We start from the raw sequence: 22,103 nt of genomic DNA, 5'->3' as shown, positions 1-22,103 counted from the left end.
GTGTGTGTGTGTGTGTGTGAAATACTGAGAATGGATCCCAGAGGCTTTACCATTCAGCTACACATCCAGGCCCTTTTGTTTTCTTTTTTTAAAAAAAAATATTTAATTTGTTTGGTACAGAGTCTTGTGACACAGCTGGGTCTCGTAGTGATCCACCTGTCTTAGCCTCCCTAGTGCTGGGATTACTGTCAGCTACCATGCCCATCTAGCTTCAGTGGCAGCACAGATGTACCCAATATTCTAGGCCTGCACAGCATATGGTACTGGGTATTGAACCCAGGTACTTGGGTTTGTCAGGCAGGCACTTAGATCACCATGATATCTCCCCTCCCCTCCCCTCTACTCCCCTACCTTGCCCTGTCCCTTCCTTTCCTTTCCTTTCCTTTCCTTTCCTTTCCTTTCCTTTCCTTTCCTTTCCTTTCCTTTCCTTTCCTTCTTTCCTTTCCTTTCCTAGAGAGCCAGTTGTTTTCTTTACATCACAAGAAAATCAAAGATATTATGCTAAATGAAAGAAGTTTATCTCATCTACAGAGAAAGCATTATAGTTTACAGGTTCTTTCTATACAAAGTTTAATATTTCAACAATAACTTGATGCTTGAGTTTAACAATTTTGCTATTTATTCAAATGGTTGGAATCTGTTGGACTACATTGTTTCCAAATAAGTATTATTTCTTTCCGTAGTTCTACAGTCATCAAGCCTGAAAAGAACATCTACAGACTCCTGTGGCTTTCCTTCTTAGGCCATTATGTAATATGTTAGTCTTTAAAGTTTTAATTTTCAAATTACACAAGATGAAAAAGTGCCATGTTCATTTCACCAAACTTTCAAATACTTAGAGAACAAGGTCTGCACTATTTATATGTTTTTTGTTTTCTAATTTTTATTCCTACCAGTCTCTCCTGAATCTATTGCCTTAAAGTCTTAAGCTTTAATCTGCTCTGTGAGCAGAGCTATCAATGAGAAAATGGGACTCAATAAATATTACTTGAAGAAGTTCAGATTTTGTAGTCTAAAGAGCAGTCATAGAAAACAATTCCCACAAAAATAGATTTATATGAAGTATCTCAGGGAATTCTACAGATAATAAATGTGCAGTAATGAGGTGAACTTTGGCAGAATCAGGAATGTCTAAAAGTAGTGCCTAAGAACATAGGTTTAGGTTTTAAATTTCTTTAATTCTAGTTCAAACACTTGTTAATTGTAAGCATCATTTCCCTTGCTGTAAAATGGGACAATAATAGCACGTAATTCATAGTATTACTGCTGCATGCAAATATGATCATATATGGTGAAGAATACACAGAAGATTGTCTGACACATAGTGTGAACTATTGTATTACCCCTAGATCCCTCAAGAATTCAGTTTTCTGATTCATAAAGCAAAGAAAATATCTTTCATCAGGATTGTAGTGAGTATTGAAAAGGCTAACATGTGAAAGTATCCAATGTACAATCTTTAATAAGGATTTAGCACTCAGTAAATTTCTTTCCTTTATTTTTATGTTTAACATCTAAAAAGAAAGCTAACAAAAGCCCCTTACTATACAAACAAAATGATAAACTAAATGAACAGACCATAAAGTAAAAATACTTTTGACACTAGAAAGATTAAGTAAACTGACATGCTCAAAAGGCTTGTTAGGGCCACCAGCTAAGAAAACAAGCAGGAAAAACATTAAAGCAATTTTTCAAAGCATGTTGTGTATGTATGATCAAAAGGATGGAACAGCATGAGTGTATTTATAATATTTACTCACATAAATATCCTTTAGAAAGCATAATTTGAAAGTTCTCTTACTCTTAGAGTCTTAAAATTTTCATATTATTAGGAGAGACAAAGTTTTAAAATTTGCTTTTTACTTCTTCTTTATTTAATTCTAAACTGACATCAAACATTAAAATGTGTTGGCAAGTCTACCTCTTTCCTAATGTTTCCCGATAGAGATACATGCCCAAGATGATAGTGACTGGCCACATGTGGATATGTATAAAGTAATTAAAATCAGATATTTAGCTCACCAATGGTGCTGGACTCATTTGAAGTGCTCAACACTTTAGTGTAGTTGGTGACTACTATATTTGACAGTACAGATATAAAACATTTTCACCATTATGGAGAGGTATATTAGTGTGGCACTATACTTTCCAGGCACTTTCTATTTTTAATTATTTTAAGAAATGTGTGGTTACCGGAGAGATAGCTCAGTAGAATAAGTGCTTGCCTGGCAAACTGAGGGTCTTGAGTTCAACCCCTGGTACAAAAATTAAAAAAGAAAGAAAAAGAAATGTGGGGTTGTACAAATATATGATCGAAGTGCTGCTGACCTATGTGATTAGCTTTAATAAGCATAAAATGAAGCCATAAACTCTCAAAGTATAAGTTAGAGTGATTCAGTAGAAGAGATAAACATATTTTAATAGAGCTGAATATTTGCATATGTATTTATATATACTTTTATCTAAATAATTTTTGTAAGTAGCCCACTTGTTCACATAGCAGATGGTTGGGAAGAGACAAAAATGAAAAGTAAACCCTGTAAATTAGAATATCTTATTTTGGGGCATGTTGCCCATGCTAGTTAAACTCCTGAACTCAATCCTGCTGCCTCAGTCTACTGACTACCTGGAATTAAAAGCATGTGCTACTATTTCCATTTTCTTTCATGGTGGGGAGGAAGGGAGACAGGAACACACGTAATTTGATTCAAGCCCTCTCCAACATATCTCTTGCCTCCTTTATATTTTATTTTTCATGAATGACGTTTAATATCATTCCTACTTTTACAGATAAGATAACTGAGACACAGAGAAGTTATGAAACTTGCTCAAATTTATACATCCAGGATAAGGTACAGCAGGAATTTAGCTCAGTAAAATCTCTGATGTATGATTACTTGTGATATTTCATAGTCATTTACTTACATGTGTTACAATTATGAACACATAGAGTCTTTTGTGGTATTTCATCATAAATAATATATATGAACATACATAATTAGTGTAAATGAACATGGCATTTAAAATATCAAAATTACTAATAAAAAGGGATTCCTATTATTTACAATTCTTTTGTATTTTCCTCATAAATTTATTATATATCAAAATATGAATGCTACAGAACTATGTTCATTATTTTTCAATTATTTAAAGAGTCCAAAGCATTTAAGAGAACATTGATAGAAATATTATGAACAAATAAGATCAACTTTTACCTTAACGTGAAATGCATGTTTTTAAAAAATAAACTGGCACTTAATTAACAATTTAGAATTAGGAGCCAGGTATGATGGCACATGTGTGTAATCCCAGTCCTCTAGAGGCTGAGGCAGGAGAATCATCATGAGTTTGAGGCTAGCCTGGGTTACATGGTGAGTTCAAGTCCAGCATTTACTACATAGGGAAACCTTGTCTCAAAAAAAAAAAAAGTTAAACCAGATTCCAAAGATAGGTTCAGACTTCTGAACTTCATGATGTTGAATGACCTCTTAGGTCAGGCTAATTCTACTTTGACAGTCTTTCACTACACACCTCTTTTTGTCTTGTTTTTCCGATATAATACACTGCTGTTTCTGGAACAAACTCAGGATTTTACTTCCCTTCTCACTCCCACCTTTGTACATTCTATTCAGAATTTGGTGATGCCTACCCTTACCTCATATTTCTGTTGGAATATACCTATCCCTTAGAATATATCTGGAAAGCTATCTTCAGAGGTTTGTACAACTTGACTCTTTGTCTTTCCTCAATGCAATAGTCCACTCCCGTGTCTGTCTTAGATAAGGTCCCCGTTAAAGCTAATATATTTTGCATTATTTAACTACAAGATGATATAGATACCTTCAGAAATGAGAAATGTAATGCTTCTGTGTTCTTTCTTCCCCACTGCTCCTGAGGGTTGAATGTTGATTTGTAAAAAATATATTTTGATTTGACTTCATTTCAATTTTTTTAAAAAATAGAGGGAAACAGAAAGTTATATGTAAGTTTTCTTTCTTCCCCTTTTCCTTTCAGGTTTTTCCTCCCTTTCTGTATAAATGATGTCCAAAAATGCCTGACTATGCCTGCCAGCTGTGGCTTTAGTAAAGATAAATGAATTAAGTGGGACTATTTGATTTAAAATGAGTCAAATTATTTCCTATCCCAATTCTTAGGCTCCAAGTTGCATCAAATTTAACGTGTGTATATTAGGTATATCTTTTCTTCCCTATGGACACGTAAGTATCATTACTTATGGCAACAAATTTCACATCATTTCTTAAAGTTCTCGCTTCCTTTAGTCAAATTATCTCAAAGCTGCTAATTAGTTTGATTATAGACATAGTCCTTCTACCTCCCCTAATGCTGTAGTCTGTCTAGGTAATAAGCTTTTGTTTTTAAAAATTTCATTCTATTACCATTTAGTGGTTTAAGAGATAATATATATGTCCAGATATTATCTTATCAAAGCTAATTTGGAGTACTGTGTGGTACTCATCCATACAGCAAAACACACTTAGAATTTGTAAGGAAAGATTTTTTTTGTCAAGCATATATATTCAGTTCTCTGATTGATACAAACTTCAGTTAGGGCACATGGATTCCAACGTGAAATTATTTTAAGATCTTTGCCAACTTAATTTTACCTGAAAATTATTCTCTACAAAAGTTGCTTAATGATCAGTCATAGTGGAACACTCCTGTATTTCAGCATTTGGGAGGCTGAAGCAAAAGAATGGCAAGATCTAGGTCAGCCTGGAATACATGATTGGACCCTGCCTCAAAGAAAGACATAGATTAATAAATAAACAAACCAGAAAAGCTGTTTAAATTTCCTACAAACATCTCATATCACTCCTTTGCCCTCTTCCTAAGAATGTAATATTGCTCATTAGCTACAAATTTCTTTGACTTTCAGGCCATACGTGATTGGACTCCTATGTACCCTACTCTTTTGAACTCCCTTCTATTGTTCTGTGTTTCAACCAAAATGTAAATCATTGTTCTCTAAATATAGCCCCCCTCCTGTCTCAGACTCTCTTTTGTTCTGTTTAGTAATTTTTTTTTTTGAGACAGGGTTTCACTATGTAGCCCAGGCTAGTTTTGAACTCACAAGGTCCTCCTACCTCAGCTTCCCAAACACTGGGATTACCGGTGTGTGGCACCACACCTGCCTCATCCATTTACTCTTATAGTCTGAAATGCCCTTATGCCCCACCTTCACAGAGCTAGAAATGTTGAAATTATGTCAGTTTTTCAAGCTAGCTAGCTACCTTTCTCTTTCTTTCTTTCTTTCTTTCTTTCTTTCTTTCTTTCTTTCTTTCTTTCTTTCTTCTTTTCTTCTTTCCTTCTTTCTTTTCTTTGATACAGGGTCTCGTTACATGGCTCAGACTCATAGTGATCCTCTTGTCTCAGCCTCTGCAGCGTTGGGGTTACAGGCATGTGTTGGCAAGGCCCAGTTTCAGTGGTCAGCATGGTGTGACTGGGGTTCAGGGGCTGGTGCGACATGTGCTACTGCACATTGAACCTAGATCCTTGCACTTTCCAGGCAGGTGCTTAGAACACCAAGCTTTCTCCCTGGCCTCAAGTTCTTTTTCAAATGTAACCTTCTATTCAAATCTCTGATTGTCCAAGTTAATGTTATCTCTGATCCCTCAATATTCCCATAGTAAACTTTTTATGGTTCTTATATAGTTTACTTAACTCTTTGTAGTAGTTTTATCTACTACTTGATTGTAATCTCAGTGAAAGTAGAGATAATATTCTATTTATTCTTTGTATCTCTCTACACCATTACATAACAAGTAGTGAATAAAGTACAAGTTAGTAATTTAAGCATATGTATAACCAATCAGCAAAAATAATGCGGCTAATTAATATTTTTATGTTTTAAAAACTTTTAACATGTTTATTTACTCAGTAAAACTCCAGAATTTAAGTGTAAAAACATTATTATGTCCAATTAAAAAAATCACAGTGTACAAATAAAAATAACACACATTAGATTTTATATATGTATTATACAAATAAAGAAACAAAGGATCAAGCAGTGCAAAATAACTTCCCAGGCAGCATAGCTAGTTAATGAGTGTGCTCTGATGTTTGTACTACATCAGTGGACTCACTTTATTTATTTATTTATTTATTTATTTATTTATTTATTTTGCGGTACCAGGGATTGAACTCACAACCCCATGCTTGCCAGCCAAGTGCTTATTCTACTGAGCTATCTCCCCGACCCCACTTTATATTATTTAGAAAGTAAACATTTTTTCAAGACAAAAGGTTTATATTTTTTTTTTCAGTAAATCATTTCATGAGTACACATGCTGTACTTTTCCTGTTCTAGAAAGTATCAAAATATATAGCAAATGACAAATTACTGCCATTCTGGTTTTTAAGATCTTGCCTTGAAAAATCCTAAAATTCAGAATATTTCTTAACATTTTAAAGGTTTTTCTTATTCATTGGGAAAAACATTACCTATTCTACTTTGAATTTTGCTTATTTCTTTATGGCACTTTGCTATTGAAAGCACTCACAGTATAGTAAGTAATAAAAATATGCTTAATTTATACTTAACAGATTCATTTCTGAGAAGCAGTTGGAAATAAGTGCCATTTTTGTGAACAGTAAATTTTCTAGGGAAAACAGTTTTCCAGTTCTGATTTAGGATGTACTAAGTTATAGATAATTATTTCAAGTGATGGCATAAACTTATCTGAAAAATCAGACTGGTTTTAACTGACTCAGACTTTAAAATTTGTAATGCCATACACAGTTAGCATAAAATAAGTGAGGAAGAAGAATGTTGTTACAACTTTACCGGTATTGAAAACATTACATGCAAAAAAAAAAAAACAAAAACAAAAACAAAAACAAAAAAAAACCACACACACACACAAAATTCCTTATGGGCTGGAGAGATGGCTCAGTGGTCTAAAGCACCTACTTAGAACAAGCTTAGCAAGGCATCGGGGACCGCGGTTCAATCCCCCAGCACCACATGCCAGCCAGCCCCGCCCCCTGGTGGGCTGAGCTGGCCACACACACACACCACTCTCTCTCTCTCTCTCTCTCTCTCTCTCTCTCTCTCTCTCTCAAATAAATAAAAAAAAATTAAAAAAAAAAGAAAACATTACATGCAAGGCCGGCCCAATAGCTCGACCATGACTGAGACTGGGCATGGTAGTGCGCGCCTATAATCCCAGCACTTGTGAGGCTGTAAACAGGAGAATCACTATGAGTCCGATTTAGTAGTGAGACCCTGAACACCCTGTAGACCCTTCTTTAATATACAGAAAAAAAAAGAAGAAACCATTACCTGATGCAGCATGGGAAACACAGACTTCAATTTTATACCAGGACAGGAGCCCGGGAGATGGCTCAGTCGAATAAACACTTCCCTGGCAAGCACAAGGGCCTGAGTTCAATCCCCAGTTCCAAAAAAAAAAAATGAATTTTATACCAGGACAAAGTTCATATAATTGTAAAAAAAAAAAAGTTTCACCAACACTGTACCTAAATAAAGTTGCCAACAAATTAACATTTATGTATGTCGCAGGCCTGAGCCACAGGAATAAATGACTCTATAATAATATGCTATATATTTTATCAGAAAAAAGTAGTTATACAGAAAAATAGAATGGCTTATGTGATATAATTATTAACAAAAATTAAAATTTTATTGAAGTAAGAGGCCTATGACAATACTCTATAAATATGTTATGTACATCATTAAAAGCCCTAGTGAGTTTACAGAAACTTAAATTTATGTAATCAAGGCTGTTCACACGTAGTTACTCGTGGACAAGTTTCTTATTTGGGACATCTAGAAATTGTCTTTTTTGGTAAATAATAAGACCACAAATATTTAGTCTTTATTATAAGGAATAGTCTAACTTAACCATATAATTAGATTATACAACTTGAGAAACAAAGATATAATGAGGCAAACTTTAGATGTGGGAAAATATAGTAATTAAGAGCATAAGTTCTGGAGGCATGAGACCTGATTTGGAATTCCATAAGTTAGAAGTTACTATTAGCTATGTGATTTTTATCTAGTTAATTAACCTGTCTTTAACATGACTAAGATGCATAATGGTATTGTAATGGTACCTTTCTTATGAAGTCATGATCTTTGAATAAGACAATTCAGTTGAATCAGACAATATTTGCATAGAAAAGGTTTTTGCATAGAAAAATTTTAATAAGTGTTCTCATATTGTGGTCATCAGCAACATCGAAGGAAAACAACATTAAAAAATTAAAGGCTTTAAAATCATTTTGTCTGTATGAAAATACAACATTGCAATTATCTCCCATATTCCCTGAGTGTCAGAAATAGTAAGGAGCTTAAAGATATTCACATTCACATCCCTTTTTTTTTTGCATGAAGAAACAGAAGATCATGACAATGACATGAGATATTCAATAACACACAGCTAGTTAAGAGTAAAAACCCAAAATTCCTGACTCCATGCGCAGGAATCTCTCTATGATATCATCACAGCCACTCCAACTCACTCCTGCCTTAAATTAATTGATTTTTAGCAAGTGAGGTTGTAGTACAGAAGACACAAAAATAAAACATGTTACTCTTCATTGAATTTACTGATTTCAACATGAAATATTTACATGTTTTATAAAGATGAATGATGGGGCTGGAGAGATGGTTCAGTGGTCTAAAGCACCTACTTAGAACAAGCTTGGCAAAGCATCAGGGACTGCGGTTCAATCCCCCAGCACCACATGCCAGCCAGCCCCGCCCCCTGGTGGGCTGAGCTGGCCACACACACACACCACTCTCTCTCTCTCTCTCTCTCTCTCTCTCTCTCTCTCTCAAATAAATAAAAAAAAATAAAGATGAATGATGATGAAAAGTAAAGACATATATAGGTTGTTATGATGGAGGTTTGAATTCTTATTCCTGTAGTACCCTTAAAATTAAAACACCATCTTTATTCATTCTTGAACATTTTTTTTTTTTTGGCGGAACCGGGGATTGAACTCAGGCCCTTGTGCTTGCCAGGGAAGCACTTGTTCTACTGAGCCATCTCCCCGGCCCCTCATTCTTGAACATTTTTGTCACTTCCTATGGAAGAGGCAGAATGACTTAATTATGATCATGCCTAAATATAGATACCACTGAAAGTATCTTCTATCATCAAGATATTGTTCATTTAAGAAATTCATAATCTCATGTAATCTAATTCTAGAGAAGTTCAGGGAGAAAAAAAATTTTTGGCAAGTTTCTATAATCAGTAAATCAGGTAAGCTTCCCACTCCCTTTATTTTTAATAAGAACTCTTGCCCTTTATATAGAGATTAATTTCATTTATTTTATATATTTATTCTTAGTGCACATTGGTTATACAAAATAATGGATTTACACCCTTATGTTCTGACTTAATCCATAATACTGAAACTTAAATTCACACCCTTTACTCTAAATCATCATCTTGATTTTTTAACTTTTGAAGCTATTTCATATATGTTGTAATATTTAGTGAGGATAGCTTAAGAGAAGCCACACAGGTCTAGATGATCAATTCCAATAGTAAAAGCTCAAGAACAATTAGAAACAAGTACACTACAATCTGTGGAGTTAATGTACCAGCTTCTCAAATGTAAAATTAAAGAATTCCTTCATATTAGAGCCAAACCAGTTTTTCCACAAATGTATTTGCCCTTTAAATATGGATATTAGCTTTTGCATAAAGTAACCCTGCCTATATTAGCACTAATAAATGTGTTACAGTACAATGTGCATGTATGCATGCAGATGTATGTGCATGTGCTTATTTGGGTTAATATGTACAAGTGGATAAACTCTAGTAAATTCTTTACCATAAAAACTACTCTACATGGCTAATAAGGTTTATCAGGCTTTGTTTGCTGGTGTCTCAGATTTGCATTGGTTAAAGGGAAGAAAAAGAAACCTTACTATTTATAAAGTACCAAGTACTACCTTCTGAGCACATGAAGTATCTTTTTAGAATGTTACTGTTATTAGCTCCAGCCTAAAAAGGCTGAAAAATTTAAAGTAGCCTTTAGTGGTGCAGAGGAAAACACATTGGTGGAGGATACATAATTGTGCCTTAGTTATTTTCTCTTCACTGAGACCAAATACCCAACACCTGCGATTTAGGGAGGAAAGGTTTATTTTAGCTAATAGTCTATAGAGGTTTCAGTCCATAGTGGGCTGGCTCCAAGTCAAGGTAAACATGGCAGAGGGACATGGCAGGGGTTCATGGTGGTGGCTTCTTTCTGGTATGGCAGATATCCAATTATCCCTTATAATTCAGTCACTTCCCAAAAGTGACTGACCCCTCATGAGTGCAGAAGGCCTTGGCAGGGGACATCTGATATAAATCATAACAAATTGGCACAGCCTTTTGGAAAATCAATTGGTCATTATCTATTAAAATGAATAATGTGGGGCCGGGGAGATGGCTCAGTGGAATAAGCGCTTCCCTGGCAAGCGCAAGGGCCAGAGTTCAATCCCTAGTTCTGCAAAAAAAAAAAAAAAAAAAAAAAAAAAAAAAAAATCAATAGTGCACAGAACCTGTGCTCTAGAAATCTTACTTTTTGTAGGATTCTAAAGAAACACCTTGCACAAGATCTTCACTGTAGCATAGTCAAAAATCTGGAAATAATATAAACCTTGATTAGTATTGAAATGAATAGGCTACCAAACAAACACAGTACACTATTTTAAAATGATGATATAAGATATATACTTAGGATATAATGGAAATATTAACTTGCAGAATAATAAAATTAACATTAGTATCGATATATTTGTATAAAGGCACCACTAGCTGACAGTAATAGTTATTTCTAAGCAAATGATGTTAGTGGAAGGAGAATAGTTCAGGAAAGGCTTTTACTTTGTCTACATTATGTAGATGTAAAAATTTATTTTAAGAGTGTACTCGTGTGTTACGTATGCAGAGCACACCTTTCTTTTCTGGATCCCTGAAACTATATTTCTTGGATCTTTGGACCAAACTCATGATTGTATCTATAATCACTTTCCTAAACTGAAGAACATGTACCTATTTTGTTTACAATTTTTAATTATCTTCATCTATCTGAGAAATTCTCTTTGGCTACCAGCTGAAAATCTAGGGACAGATTCAAAATTTCCTAGGAATATGGAACCTGTAGTATTGCTGTTGATCTCAGAGGAGGGGGAGGATGGAAATGTTACAAATTAAACAAGATAAATAGCATGCTGAACATGTGACAGTCTGAATAAAAGCAATGTCCTGTTTTAAGAAAACATTTCATTTACATTTTAGCTATGCTCCTGTATTAGTCTGTTAGTGTTTCCCTTATAAATCAGTGATTCTGATTTTAAGAATTATTCTCTTTTAAAGAAAATATATTTTTATCTGTGGGGAAATATTTTGGATTTATTTCAATCAGCTATAAATTATAGCAATATATGAGGAAATTGACTGATGCTATCAATGCTACATACTCATAAAACTATGCGGGTTTGATGATATAGTGAAAGACATGAACAGTGCCAAAATAATAATATGACCTTTTTATCTAGCAATGACTAGAAATTAAATTGTTTTACTTTTATGGATCACTTCTCAGTCAGAATCTACTCTTTGGTATTAAACTAGTACCAGATGAGAAAAATCATAGTTAAAATACAAAATGATATAATCTTAGAGCAACTGTTTTAGTCTTATATGGGTCTGAGAAGATTTATACTAAATGTATTTATTTTACAAAAGTTTACATTTTGCTAATCACAGGCATACAGCAGTGGAGTATATGTAAGCATAGTTCTCAAGGAAGGAGAAGAACAATCTTAACTTTACAAGGAAGATATATTGCTATGGAAATGTTTTAGAAAATATTTTATTATTGGATTACTTGCAAAGGAACAAAGTAATCAAAAATGTGTTCTTTGGAAAGATTGATATCATTTAAGACAGCCTTATATAATGTTCTTACTGCTAATAAGGCTATTATAAAAAATAAAAATACTAATACCTTGAGAACTTAAGATGGCAAAAGACACTGTTCAGTAATAATTTTTGGTTTTTGTTGTCTTTTTTCAGTAATAATTTTTGAACCTTGTTTTCCCTCAACAGGAACTCCATTCTCCAACGCTGAAAATTTCAACTTGTGCCCCAAACAATTTATATATAACACAAAATACTGAACAGGTAAAATAAATTATGGATTACATTAGGTTTTGTTTCCTTTTATATGTCTTGCTTATGTATTTGAACAATATGTAGACCATCATAAGACTATGTTTTTGTGAAATCGAAGGACCAGAAAACAAAAACGTAGATTCTCACATATAAGAATCAGCTCAGGGCTGGGGAGATAGCTTGGCAGTCTGAGCGCCTGCCTGGCAAATGAAAGGACCCAGGTTTGATCTCCAATACTAAACGCAGTGCCAGCCACCGAAACTGGGCATGGTGGTGCATGTCTGAAGTCACAGTGCTGGGGAGATTGAGATAGGAGGATCACTATGAGTCTGAACTGCGTAGAGAGACCCTGTATCAAATAAATAAATTTAAAAAACAGAATCAGCTCAGCATATGAAAGGAATATAAAATGAGGGCCATGAATTTGATTTTTAATTTTATTTTTTATTCAAATTAATTACTAATTATAGTGAAGAATATTTTAGTGAATATGAATATTTTGTTTCCTTGATTTGAAGAGATAAAATCTTGCATAGATTGAGGTAGTCCCTTTATGAGTGATAGTGTTTTATATTTTCATTTGGGAAGAATAATTTGTAAGGTCGTGGACAGCCCATCTCAGAGGTTTATGATTTAAAAGACACACAAAGATCTTCATAGTCTAATAATTGCCCCTTTAATATCTTCTTGAATCTAGGAAGTATGTCGAAAACATATCTACAATGGTAATTAAATAGTTTGTCAAAGAATGTTTGTTTAATTAGCTAGTTTCCATATATCAAGAGGTAAATCCTAAGAAAACTAAACTTAAAACATGCGAAGTTGTTTAGGAGGATAGTACAGGGTTTTTAGAACTTAGAGAGCAGGAAGGATAAAAATTCTGTTTTAAGAAAACAGTCCTTCCCAGATTAGGAGCTATGGTATGCACTTGGATAATAAGGAAACAAATGGATAAAAACTGGTCTCTAGACTTTAAGCCTAATGAAGGAAAGTGAAATTATACAGAATGAATATGATAAGTATCTAAGAGAATTTTCCTATCCATTCCTAATTTGGCCTATAATATTTCTGGGCCATTTATAAACATTTACTGAGTTCAAAGTTTATGCCAGTATTACACAAAGGTGTATTAGGACCATTCCCTATTTTCTAAGAGTCCACAGACTAACATATGTTACTTCCATGATAAACCATACGGTGGAATAAAGATTACTTTTGACTTAGAAATGAAGCCTTAAAAGATCACCAAGACAAAAAAAATTTTTTTAAAAGATCACCAGGACAGAATTGCCTCAAAAAACTAAGGCCAGTTAAACTACATTTCATTACACTGAAATCTAATCAGAAAGTTGTATTTACTGTGTTATTTTTATAATGCAATGTTTTTAAATTGAATATTCAACATATTTAATTTTTTTTTGTGTGTAAGGGTCTATAGGGTCACACTATGTAGATCTGACTCATAGTGATCCACCTGGGTTCAGCCTCCCTCCCAAGAACTGGCATTACAGGCCTGCACCACCAGGCCTAGTCTCAATCACTGTCTCAGTACACCCTGGGGGCAGGGCCAGCACCCGCACCTTGGGGAGCTAACCCTGGTGGCTTTGTCTGCCTAAACAGGCACTTTAATCTGCTGAGCTATTTGGCCAGCCCTACATTTAATGTTCTTTACATGTTTATTTTGGAGAATTTAGAAGTGATAATAAAAATCATTCAATTCCTTGCCTCACTGAGATAATAAGAGGCATTTTATTGTTTTCTTCGATTCAGAAACAAAATCAAATTCATATTATACTTGCAGTTTTATATCTTCAGTTTCTCACTTAAGCTTACATAACATTATAAGCTATTTCATCTAAAATTTTATTACTCAGAATTATTAACAGCTATGTATTTTAGCCTGTATATGGTAATTTTTTATCCTATGCACATCTGTCAGCATTATTACATAAACATTTTCAATGGATATTTTTTACTAGCTCAGATTCCTAGTTTGGTTCAATGCTTTTTAAGTTCATTAACCATTTCCTTTTAAAATTGTGTATGTTATATGCTCATTTTTATTAGTTTTAAAATTAAGGGCCTAGGGCTGGCCAAATAGCTCAGTGGATTAAGGTGTCTGTAAGCAGGCACAGGGGACCTGGGGGTTCGATCCCTGGGCCTGCCATGCAGGGCCCAGCCTAGGGCAAGCTGAGATAGCAATTGAGACTGGGTGTGGTGGTGCACGCCTGTAATCCCAGATCTTGGGAGGCTGTAAACAGGCAGATCACTATGAGTCTGATCTAGTAGTGAGACCCTGAACACCCTGTAGACCCTTCCCTAAAATATAAAAATAAATAAAAAAAATAAAATTAAGGGCCTGCAAGATAGCACAGCAAACTAAGCGCCTGCTTAAGAGAGCACAGGGACAGGGGTTCAGATCCCTGGCACCACATGCCACGCTGGTTCCATCCCTGGGTAAACTGAGCTGCCCACTTAGGCCGGGCATAATGGTAAATTCCTGTAATCCCAGTGCTGGGGAGGCTAAAAACAGGAGGATCACCATGAGTCTAAGCTGATTAGTGAAAACTTGTACCAAATACATAAAAAAGACAAATTAGTGTTAATATTTTTCTCACTGATGTAAAGACCTTTTTCTCTACTAATATTTACTTTTTCCACTAACACATTACAAATGACTTAGTTTCCATGTTTTGTATACATTTAAATTTTACTTTTGGCTCTCCTCTTGCAACACACTAAAGATTTAAATGTTTAAGGGCACACACACATACACATTTTTCTTTGTATCCTATTTTTTAATCATATGGTTGCACTTACAACTGAAGTATTTTGTAACTCTCATCAATTATAGTTCAAAAATATGGTAAATTACTATGAAATTAGTATAATAGAAAAATAACTGGCACAGTGCTCAGCATATAGTGCATATTTTGTAAATATTTCCAAGACTGAAATTAACTAAATTATGAAATCATATATCATCCTTCCTGAAAATGATTTTTAACTTTCACTCTAGAAATTTTTCCCTATTATTACTATTGATGCCTTCAAGTTGACTAAGTAGCTATGATTATAGGTATCTTTTATTTTTTTTAATAGGAACTCCATTCTCCAACAGTGAAAGTTATTACATATCCACAAACCAATATTAGGAGATACATAGTACAAAATCCTGAGCAGGTAAGATATTACATGTACTCTTTCCAACACAGAATTTCTTAGAAGTTAAAAGCTTAAACTGGAAGAGTAAATCATTTATTAGATTATTAAAATCAAATTATTAGACTTTTCTTCTAGTTATAGTATAGATTTCTAATCACTAGTATCAAAAACATCATGTTTAATTGTAGATAGCCATGTATACATCCATTGTAGTATCTATTGTCCTACACATTTTTATTTTAAAACAATGTTTTAATGTCTCCTTAGGTAGAGGAAGCTGCCAGTTGTACATGTGTATCTGAGTGAACCTGTATGGTCACAGAATCTGAGTAGAAGGATTATTGCTTTGGACATTTTTGTGAGAGTTCTTAAAATGCATGTCTTAGTCATTTTCTAGTTGCCAATATCCAATATCACATCTTGAAGGAGGAAAGATTTATTTTTGCTCTCATTTCAGTCCCTTGTTGACTGGTTCCAGGGCAAGGTGATATGGCAGAAAAGTGCTGCATATGCTATGGTGGGCAGAAAGCAGAGCACATAACAGATGATCTAGAAAAGGAGATATAACCTTTTAGGTTATGCTTACAGTAGGCTACCACTTCCACCAGGACCTATTTCCTAATAGCAAGTCAGCTATAGTGTGTCTATAATCCCACCATCTTCCAAAGGTGAAGACTATGATCTCTTTAAAGCTTTTAGAAGGACATGTGGATCTAAATCATAACATTCTGCCATGACCTTGAAAGACTTATGAACACCTCTTTATGCAAATTGCATTTATTCCATCTGTATGAGCTGCCAAAGTTCTACGAGTTTCAGCATTATGAAGCTCAAGTACAAACTCTCTTGTGAGATTTAAGATAAACTATTACCTGTGATTTTGTATAAAAATAAAAAAGAAAGTTAAATATTGCCTACATACAATGACAGAGATAAATTTCCCATTCTGGGGTAGAGGGATCGGATCAAAGCAAGACCAGAAATCAGAAGAGCAAACATTAAATTCTGTTGCTCTTTGTTGGAAAACTAAGGCAAGTCACAGCCACGATATGTGAGTTCCACAAGGCTTGGGTGGTTATGTTCCTATGGCATTACTGATGGCTGTGCACTTTATGACTTCTCCCTTGAGCTAGTTTTGCATACTCATTGTGGCTTCCCTTTGACAATCCATGCTTTTCGTTTCTCCAACATCCTTGGGTCTGCACTGTACTTTGGCTTCATTCTTACAACTTCACATACTACCTTCTCAAGAGCATACTGGCTGGCTCTCAGGCCTTCTGAAATCTAGGTGAAAGCCTTCCCAATTCTACAACTCTTGTATTCTGCATGCCTTCATTCTGCAACACCATGTGGACAATGCCAATGTCTGTTACCAACTTGAGCAGTAGCTAGGGTCCCTTGTAGCATGGCTGCAGAGGTTGCCAAGAGCTTGGATAGCTGAGGAATGTGAACTGAATCCCAAATTTCCTATGTGGCCCTTTGTAAGCAAAGTACCCTGGGGATCTCTTCTGAAAGCAGTCTTACACTTTTGCAAATTTGAGCTTCAAATAATAGGGGCTTGGAGCCAGTGAGATAGCTCAGCAGACAATAGAGCCCTCTTAGGCAAGTTTAGGCAAGCACAGGGACTGTGGTTCGAACCCTGGCACCACTTGCCATGCCAGCCCCATCCCCAGGATGGAATGAGCCTGCCAGATTCTGGGTGTAGGGGCACAGGCCTGTAATTCCAGTGCTAGGGAGGCTGAAACTAGGAGGATTACCACATGTCCGAGGTGCATAGTGAGACAACCAAAATACATTAAAACAACAATCAAATACATTAAAAAAAGAATAGGGCCTTATTAGCTCCTCATGGGCCCTGAATGTATCTTTCTTACTCTTTTGTAAAGTACTTGGCTTCTTTCTATTGCTAATACTTTTACCAACCAAGCTTCCCTCTCCTTCATCTTTGCTGTACTTTCTGCCAAAATTGGAAATATTTAGATGAGCATCTTGCTACTGTTTCCCACAGTAGATGTTTTTTTTTAAAAGCAGCAAACAGTAACCATGTTATTACTTTAATGTTGGGCTACCATGAAATTTCCTCTGCCAGATTAATTAGTTTGCTGACTTTTATCTCAGTCTCCCACAAAGTCTCAGGACATGAGAAAAACGTAGGCAAATTTTCTGCCAGAGAATAACACACATGGACTTGAGTCCAATTGCCAGTGGAGTGCTTACTCTCAAGTGAAATCTTCTTAGCCTGGTCTTTACCATCTGTTACCATTTCTATCACTATTATGTTCTTCTTGAGCTTTGACCAACATTTCTCATCAACCTCCGCCTACAACATCATAGGACTTTTCTCTCCAATATCTCCATACTTTTTGATATGGATTGCTTTTTTGGGTGGGCAGAGGGGCTGGCTCAGGGTGCCTTCAGGGTGGGTCTGGTAAGGCATGAGGATCCGGGGATCAAACCACAGCAACCTGAGCCTGACTGCTTTGTTTAAGCAGTCACTTAAACAACTGAGCTAATGGGCAGGCCCCCTCTCCACACCTTTTGAAATTTCTCCCACTTTCCAAGATTTCTGAGCCACATGGTCAGCTAATATCACAACAATGCTCTCACTTCTCTAATACCAAAATCTGTCTTAGTCACTTTTTTATTGCTGAGACATTATACATGACACCCACAACTTAAAGGAAGATATATTTTGGCTCACATTTCAATTCAGTCAGCTGGCTCCATGGTAGTTTGACATGGCACAGGGGCATGGGGGAGGAAGCTACTCACCGCATGTTGGACAAGGAGAGAGCAGGAAGGAAAAAAGGAGCTATATCATGTTCTACCATGACCATTGTGACCAACCTCTTTTTTTTAGGTCCCATCTTCTAGCAACAAGTCATCTATAATGCCCTTCCATCCAATCCCTGTCCAAAGGTCCCACCTATGATCCCATAAGGCTTTATGTGGACATTTAGATATAAACTATATACCATGTAAAAATACGAAGGTGACTCCATAACAAATAAAGAAGTTCTTTCTTTTCATCAAGAGCTTAATATTTAAGCAACAAATCTAAAAAGTGTAGAGGGGTATATGTGGACACAAAAAGGGGCTGTGAGAACACAGTATAACTCTTTTTCTTATATGATAAATTGCTTTATGCTTTTATTTTTCTCCTCTTCTTTTTTTCTTCGCATACAAACTGGGGGATATGCATACTAAGGTATATGATCCACTTCATACCTCTGGTTTTCAAAGAGTTAATACTGTACTTTTATTCATAATGTAAAAATTGTTATACCTGTCTAGGATATTTTGAGAAATATTAAACATCAAATCATTTGGATTTCAATCTTTGTCATCAAGTCTTATGACTTTAGATGTACCTTTATGTTTTAGTTAATAGGAAAAATTAATATATATTGGTTACATCTCATGTTAGCCAATTTACATATTCCATCCTATTTAATCATTTTTTTAAAGTTGGGAAAATAAAAGTACATAGGTATTCAGTCATATGTTCAGTGAATTTTTATCAACTGCCTACCATACCAGTCAACATTTTATTGGTTGGACCAAACACCTTACATGCACAACATAAAGGAGAAATGTTTATTTTAATTTCAAACATTTTCATCCATAGTTTACCAACTTCAAGGTAGAAATTCCATAGTAGAAAGTAGGTGCTCAACTCATGGCATCTAGGAGGAAAAGTGAAAGAAGTATCCTCCAGTAACCCACTTTCTCCAAAGAACCATGTGTACTACTAGTCCATTCAACTAAAAACATGATGTTAGTGCCTTCATGAGCCATCCACCTCTCAAGTCTCCATATCTGAACGTTGATGCATTGGGGATCAAGGTCTCAATTTATGAATCTTTATGGGATACTTAATATTTAAGCCATAATACCTAATATGTGCCATAATTTTACAGAAGAACAGAGGTAAGAACAGTGAACAAAATTAATGTTCCAAAATTCTCAAAATGTAATTTTTTTTTTTTTTTTGGTGTGTGTGTGTGTGGAATCGGAGGTTGATCTTAGGCCGTTGAGCTTGCCAGGGAAGCTGTTATTCTACTGAGCCATCCTCTCAGCCCCTAAATTCTTAACTGGTGAAAAAAACTCAGTTTCAAAGTGACAGAATTGGTATTGAGTTGAACACAGATGGGAGAAAAAAACAATTCTAAATTAAAGTTAATTGATGATAGAGGAGAATTAGTTACCATATACTTACCTATATATACTTTCATCCATAGTATAATTACAAAGGAAGGGAAATTACAAGTGTATTTGAAAGTAAATAACACATTTGAAACACTGGGCTTTCCTCTGAAAGAACTCATTATTGTGGGCTGTGTTTCACTAAAACCAAAACAATATCTCAGGAAAATCCAACAGAGTATTGAGGAAAAATTGGGCATGTTTCAGCTTTTAATTCTTTTATTGAGGAATAAGACAAATTTTAAGCATTATGATTTGTTAACAAAACAAGTATGTAACTAGTTTATCAATATAGCTTGAAGATTCCATCTATATATATTTCATTTCTAAGAATTTGCTTTCTTTCCTTCTTTGCTTGTTCTTCTTAAAAATCCAACTAGGGAAAGATGCTAGGTTAATTATAATATTTATAGGTTGGAACTCTTAAATAGTAATTTTCCCTTTTACCTCTCAGCTTCTCTAATCTTTTATTCTTCTCCCTGTAATTAAATTCATCTTAAGCTATTATTCTCCTTATAATTTGCTTCTATTTCTGTTCAGCTTTTAATTTTTGGTTTCTTCTGGTGTCCCTTGTTCTATTTGTCATCATTTCAGTCAAATAATTTATGCTTGTTAGTTTATTACTTGACTAGAAATAAAGAAAATATTTTTATCCCACCAGTGGATAAAATCAAATGTAGTATTTATCAGTTTCATTAGTTTTCCAGGTGTGGAGCCCCTGTTATTATTAAAATATACATTCTTCATCTAAAAGTAAAGAAATAAAATATATTTTCAAAACCAAAGGAGCTTATAATCCCAATTAGGACTGTAAATAAGACATGTCCACAAATAACTACATAAAATATATGGTAACACATTTATTGGGGGAAATTAAGGAAAGATTTATTGTGGTATTTAAGGTATATGATTAAAATTACTTTTATTACTCATTTAGTATAAAGAAACAAAACTTTAAAGAATTTTGACTTTCTAAGGCCTTCTGAATTTACTGCATTCTTTTCTGGCATCAATTCTAAGTGGATCTTTAACAAGAGTTGATTATAGATTCATATGGAGACTTAAAAAGCAAGAATTAAAAATAAGGTAGAAGTTAATCATTTCATCTTGCAGCCTTAGAAATATAGACCTCCAACTGAAAAGATTAAGAAAGGAGAGGAAAGAAAAGCTAAATTGTGTGATCTGTTTGAAATAATAGTTTGTGCTACTTGAAGAGATATTCAGCAGACAGTTAAAATGACTCAGAAAAAGGATATCTGATTGAAAAGTTTGCACAAAGCAGAGGAAAAGTAAACTGGTGACACAGACTAATAATGGGGAAAATGCCAGTTATATCTCTGGTAGAAGAGTATTATCTAGAATATATAAAGAACTCAGCAAAATTATTTTGAATTTTTATTTTATTTTATTTGTTTACATAATTTATTGAGAAACAGCAATGTGACAGTTTCAAATCCAATTAGTAGGACATTTTCAATAACTAATACATTGCATATTGTTGTCTTAGTGGTTATTCATTGTACAACATGCAGATATGATATCCTGTTCACAAACACTATTAGAACAAATCTTTCTATTCATTGAATTAAGAGAATGTAGCTGTATATCTATCCTAAATATTTTGAATATACAGATACAAAATCGTTGTTCATTTGTATCCCCTTTTTTGTTTAGTTTTGTCATTTAAATATTAAAGGTGTGTGAATTCAGCAAAATATTCCAAAATAGTCCAGTAGTCCATATAGCAGTGGGTTTTCTGTAAGACTGGTGATGTAAGAAGTTGTTGACTTGAGCCTTTTACAGTTCAGCATATTGATATGGCTTTACTTTTTGTACTTCGTTTTTATACTTTTCTGCTGGATGGTTAAGACCAAGATAAAGCAAAACCTATATAATAAGAAAGTAGCTTTTGTATCTGATAAGGTCAGTCCCATTCCCTCTGGACTTATCCTGAAACTCTGTACCACAGTTTGAAGATCCTTTGTCCGTGCCAGTCATGTAGGTTAGTCATGGCCATTGCTTGACCAATTTGCTCTCCATGAAAGCCTGAGAGAATGTTTTCTCTCCATGTGACTCTCCTTAGACACACGCTACATCATCGATCACTTTCCTCTGTGGCCCCATAATCTCCTTGATCAGAAAATTTGGGACACAACTGAGTTACATGATGTTATAGTGCAGGTTCCCTTATCTCCTGAGTCTTCATTGACCTTGAAAGGCTAGGGCCAAAATGTGGGCTGTCCTTCCAGCCCTCTGTTTTCTCTAATTTTTGATCTGAAAACTTAGGTTGTTAACCCTCCAGAAGACAAGCTTATTATTATTACTACACAACCTAAGCTGTTGAGCTTAACCTCACTATCTGTCTGAGTATCAAACATCTTAGGCATAAAATGGAACAGGTATTTTTCATCAAATATTGGTATGTTAAACTTTAAGTCCCTACAGAATATGAAGAAAAACTTCAAAAAATTAAAATATATTTAGAAAATATGAATAAACAATTACATATTTTTACACAGAAGTTTAGAAATATAACCATATACAACATTGTTGCAAGAGAGTCCT

The 22,103-nt window shown here is 34.6% G+C and overlaps 1 protein-coding gene across 2 annotated transcripts in view; it reads left to right on the top strand.

The window, feature by feature from the left end:
- The window catches only part of Pof1b (POF1B, actin binding protein), an 83,850-nt gene that overhangs the window by 5,384 nt on the left and 56,363 nt on the right, over positions 1-22,103 (top strand). Inside the window, exons 3-4 of one of the 2 annotated variants that reach the window (XM_023723769.1) lie at positions 12,102-12,176; positions 15,270-15,350. In XM_023723769.1, the coding sequence (XP_023579537.1) occupies positions 12,102-12,176; positions 15,270-15,350 (156 nt within the window). The remainder of the gene's footprint in view (positions 1-12,101; positions 12,177-15,269; positions 15,351-22,103) is intronic. The other variant, XM_023723770.1, reaches the window with a different exon arrangement.

Source organism: Octodon degus, unplaced genomic scaffold (genome assembly GCF_000260255.1).
Source record: "Octodon degus isolate 3935 unplaced genomic scaffold, OctDeg1.0 scaffold00103, whole genome shotgun sequence".
In the NCBI taxonomy this organism is placed as follows: Eukaryota; Metazoa; Chordata; class Mammalia; order Rodentia; family Octodontidae; genus Octodon; species Octodon degus.
The sequence above is the reverse complement of the archived record's forward strand: the minus strand, read 5'-3'. Positions and strand labels throughout refer to the sequence as shown.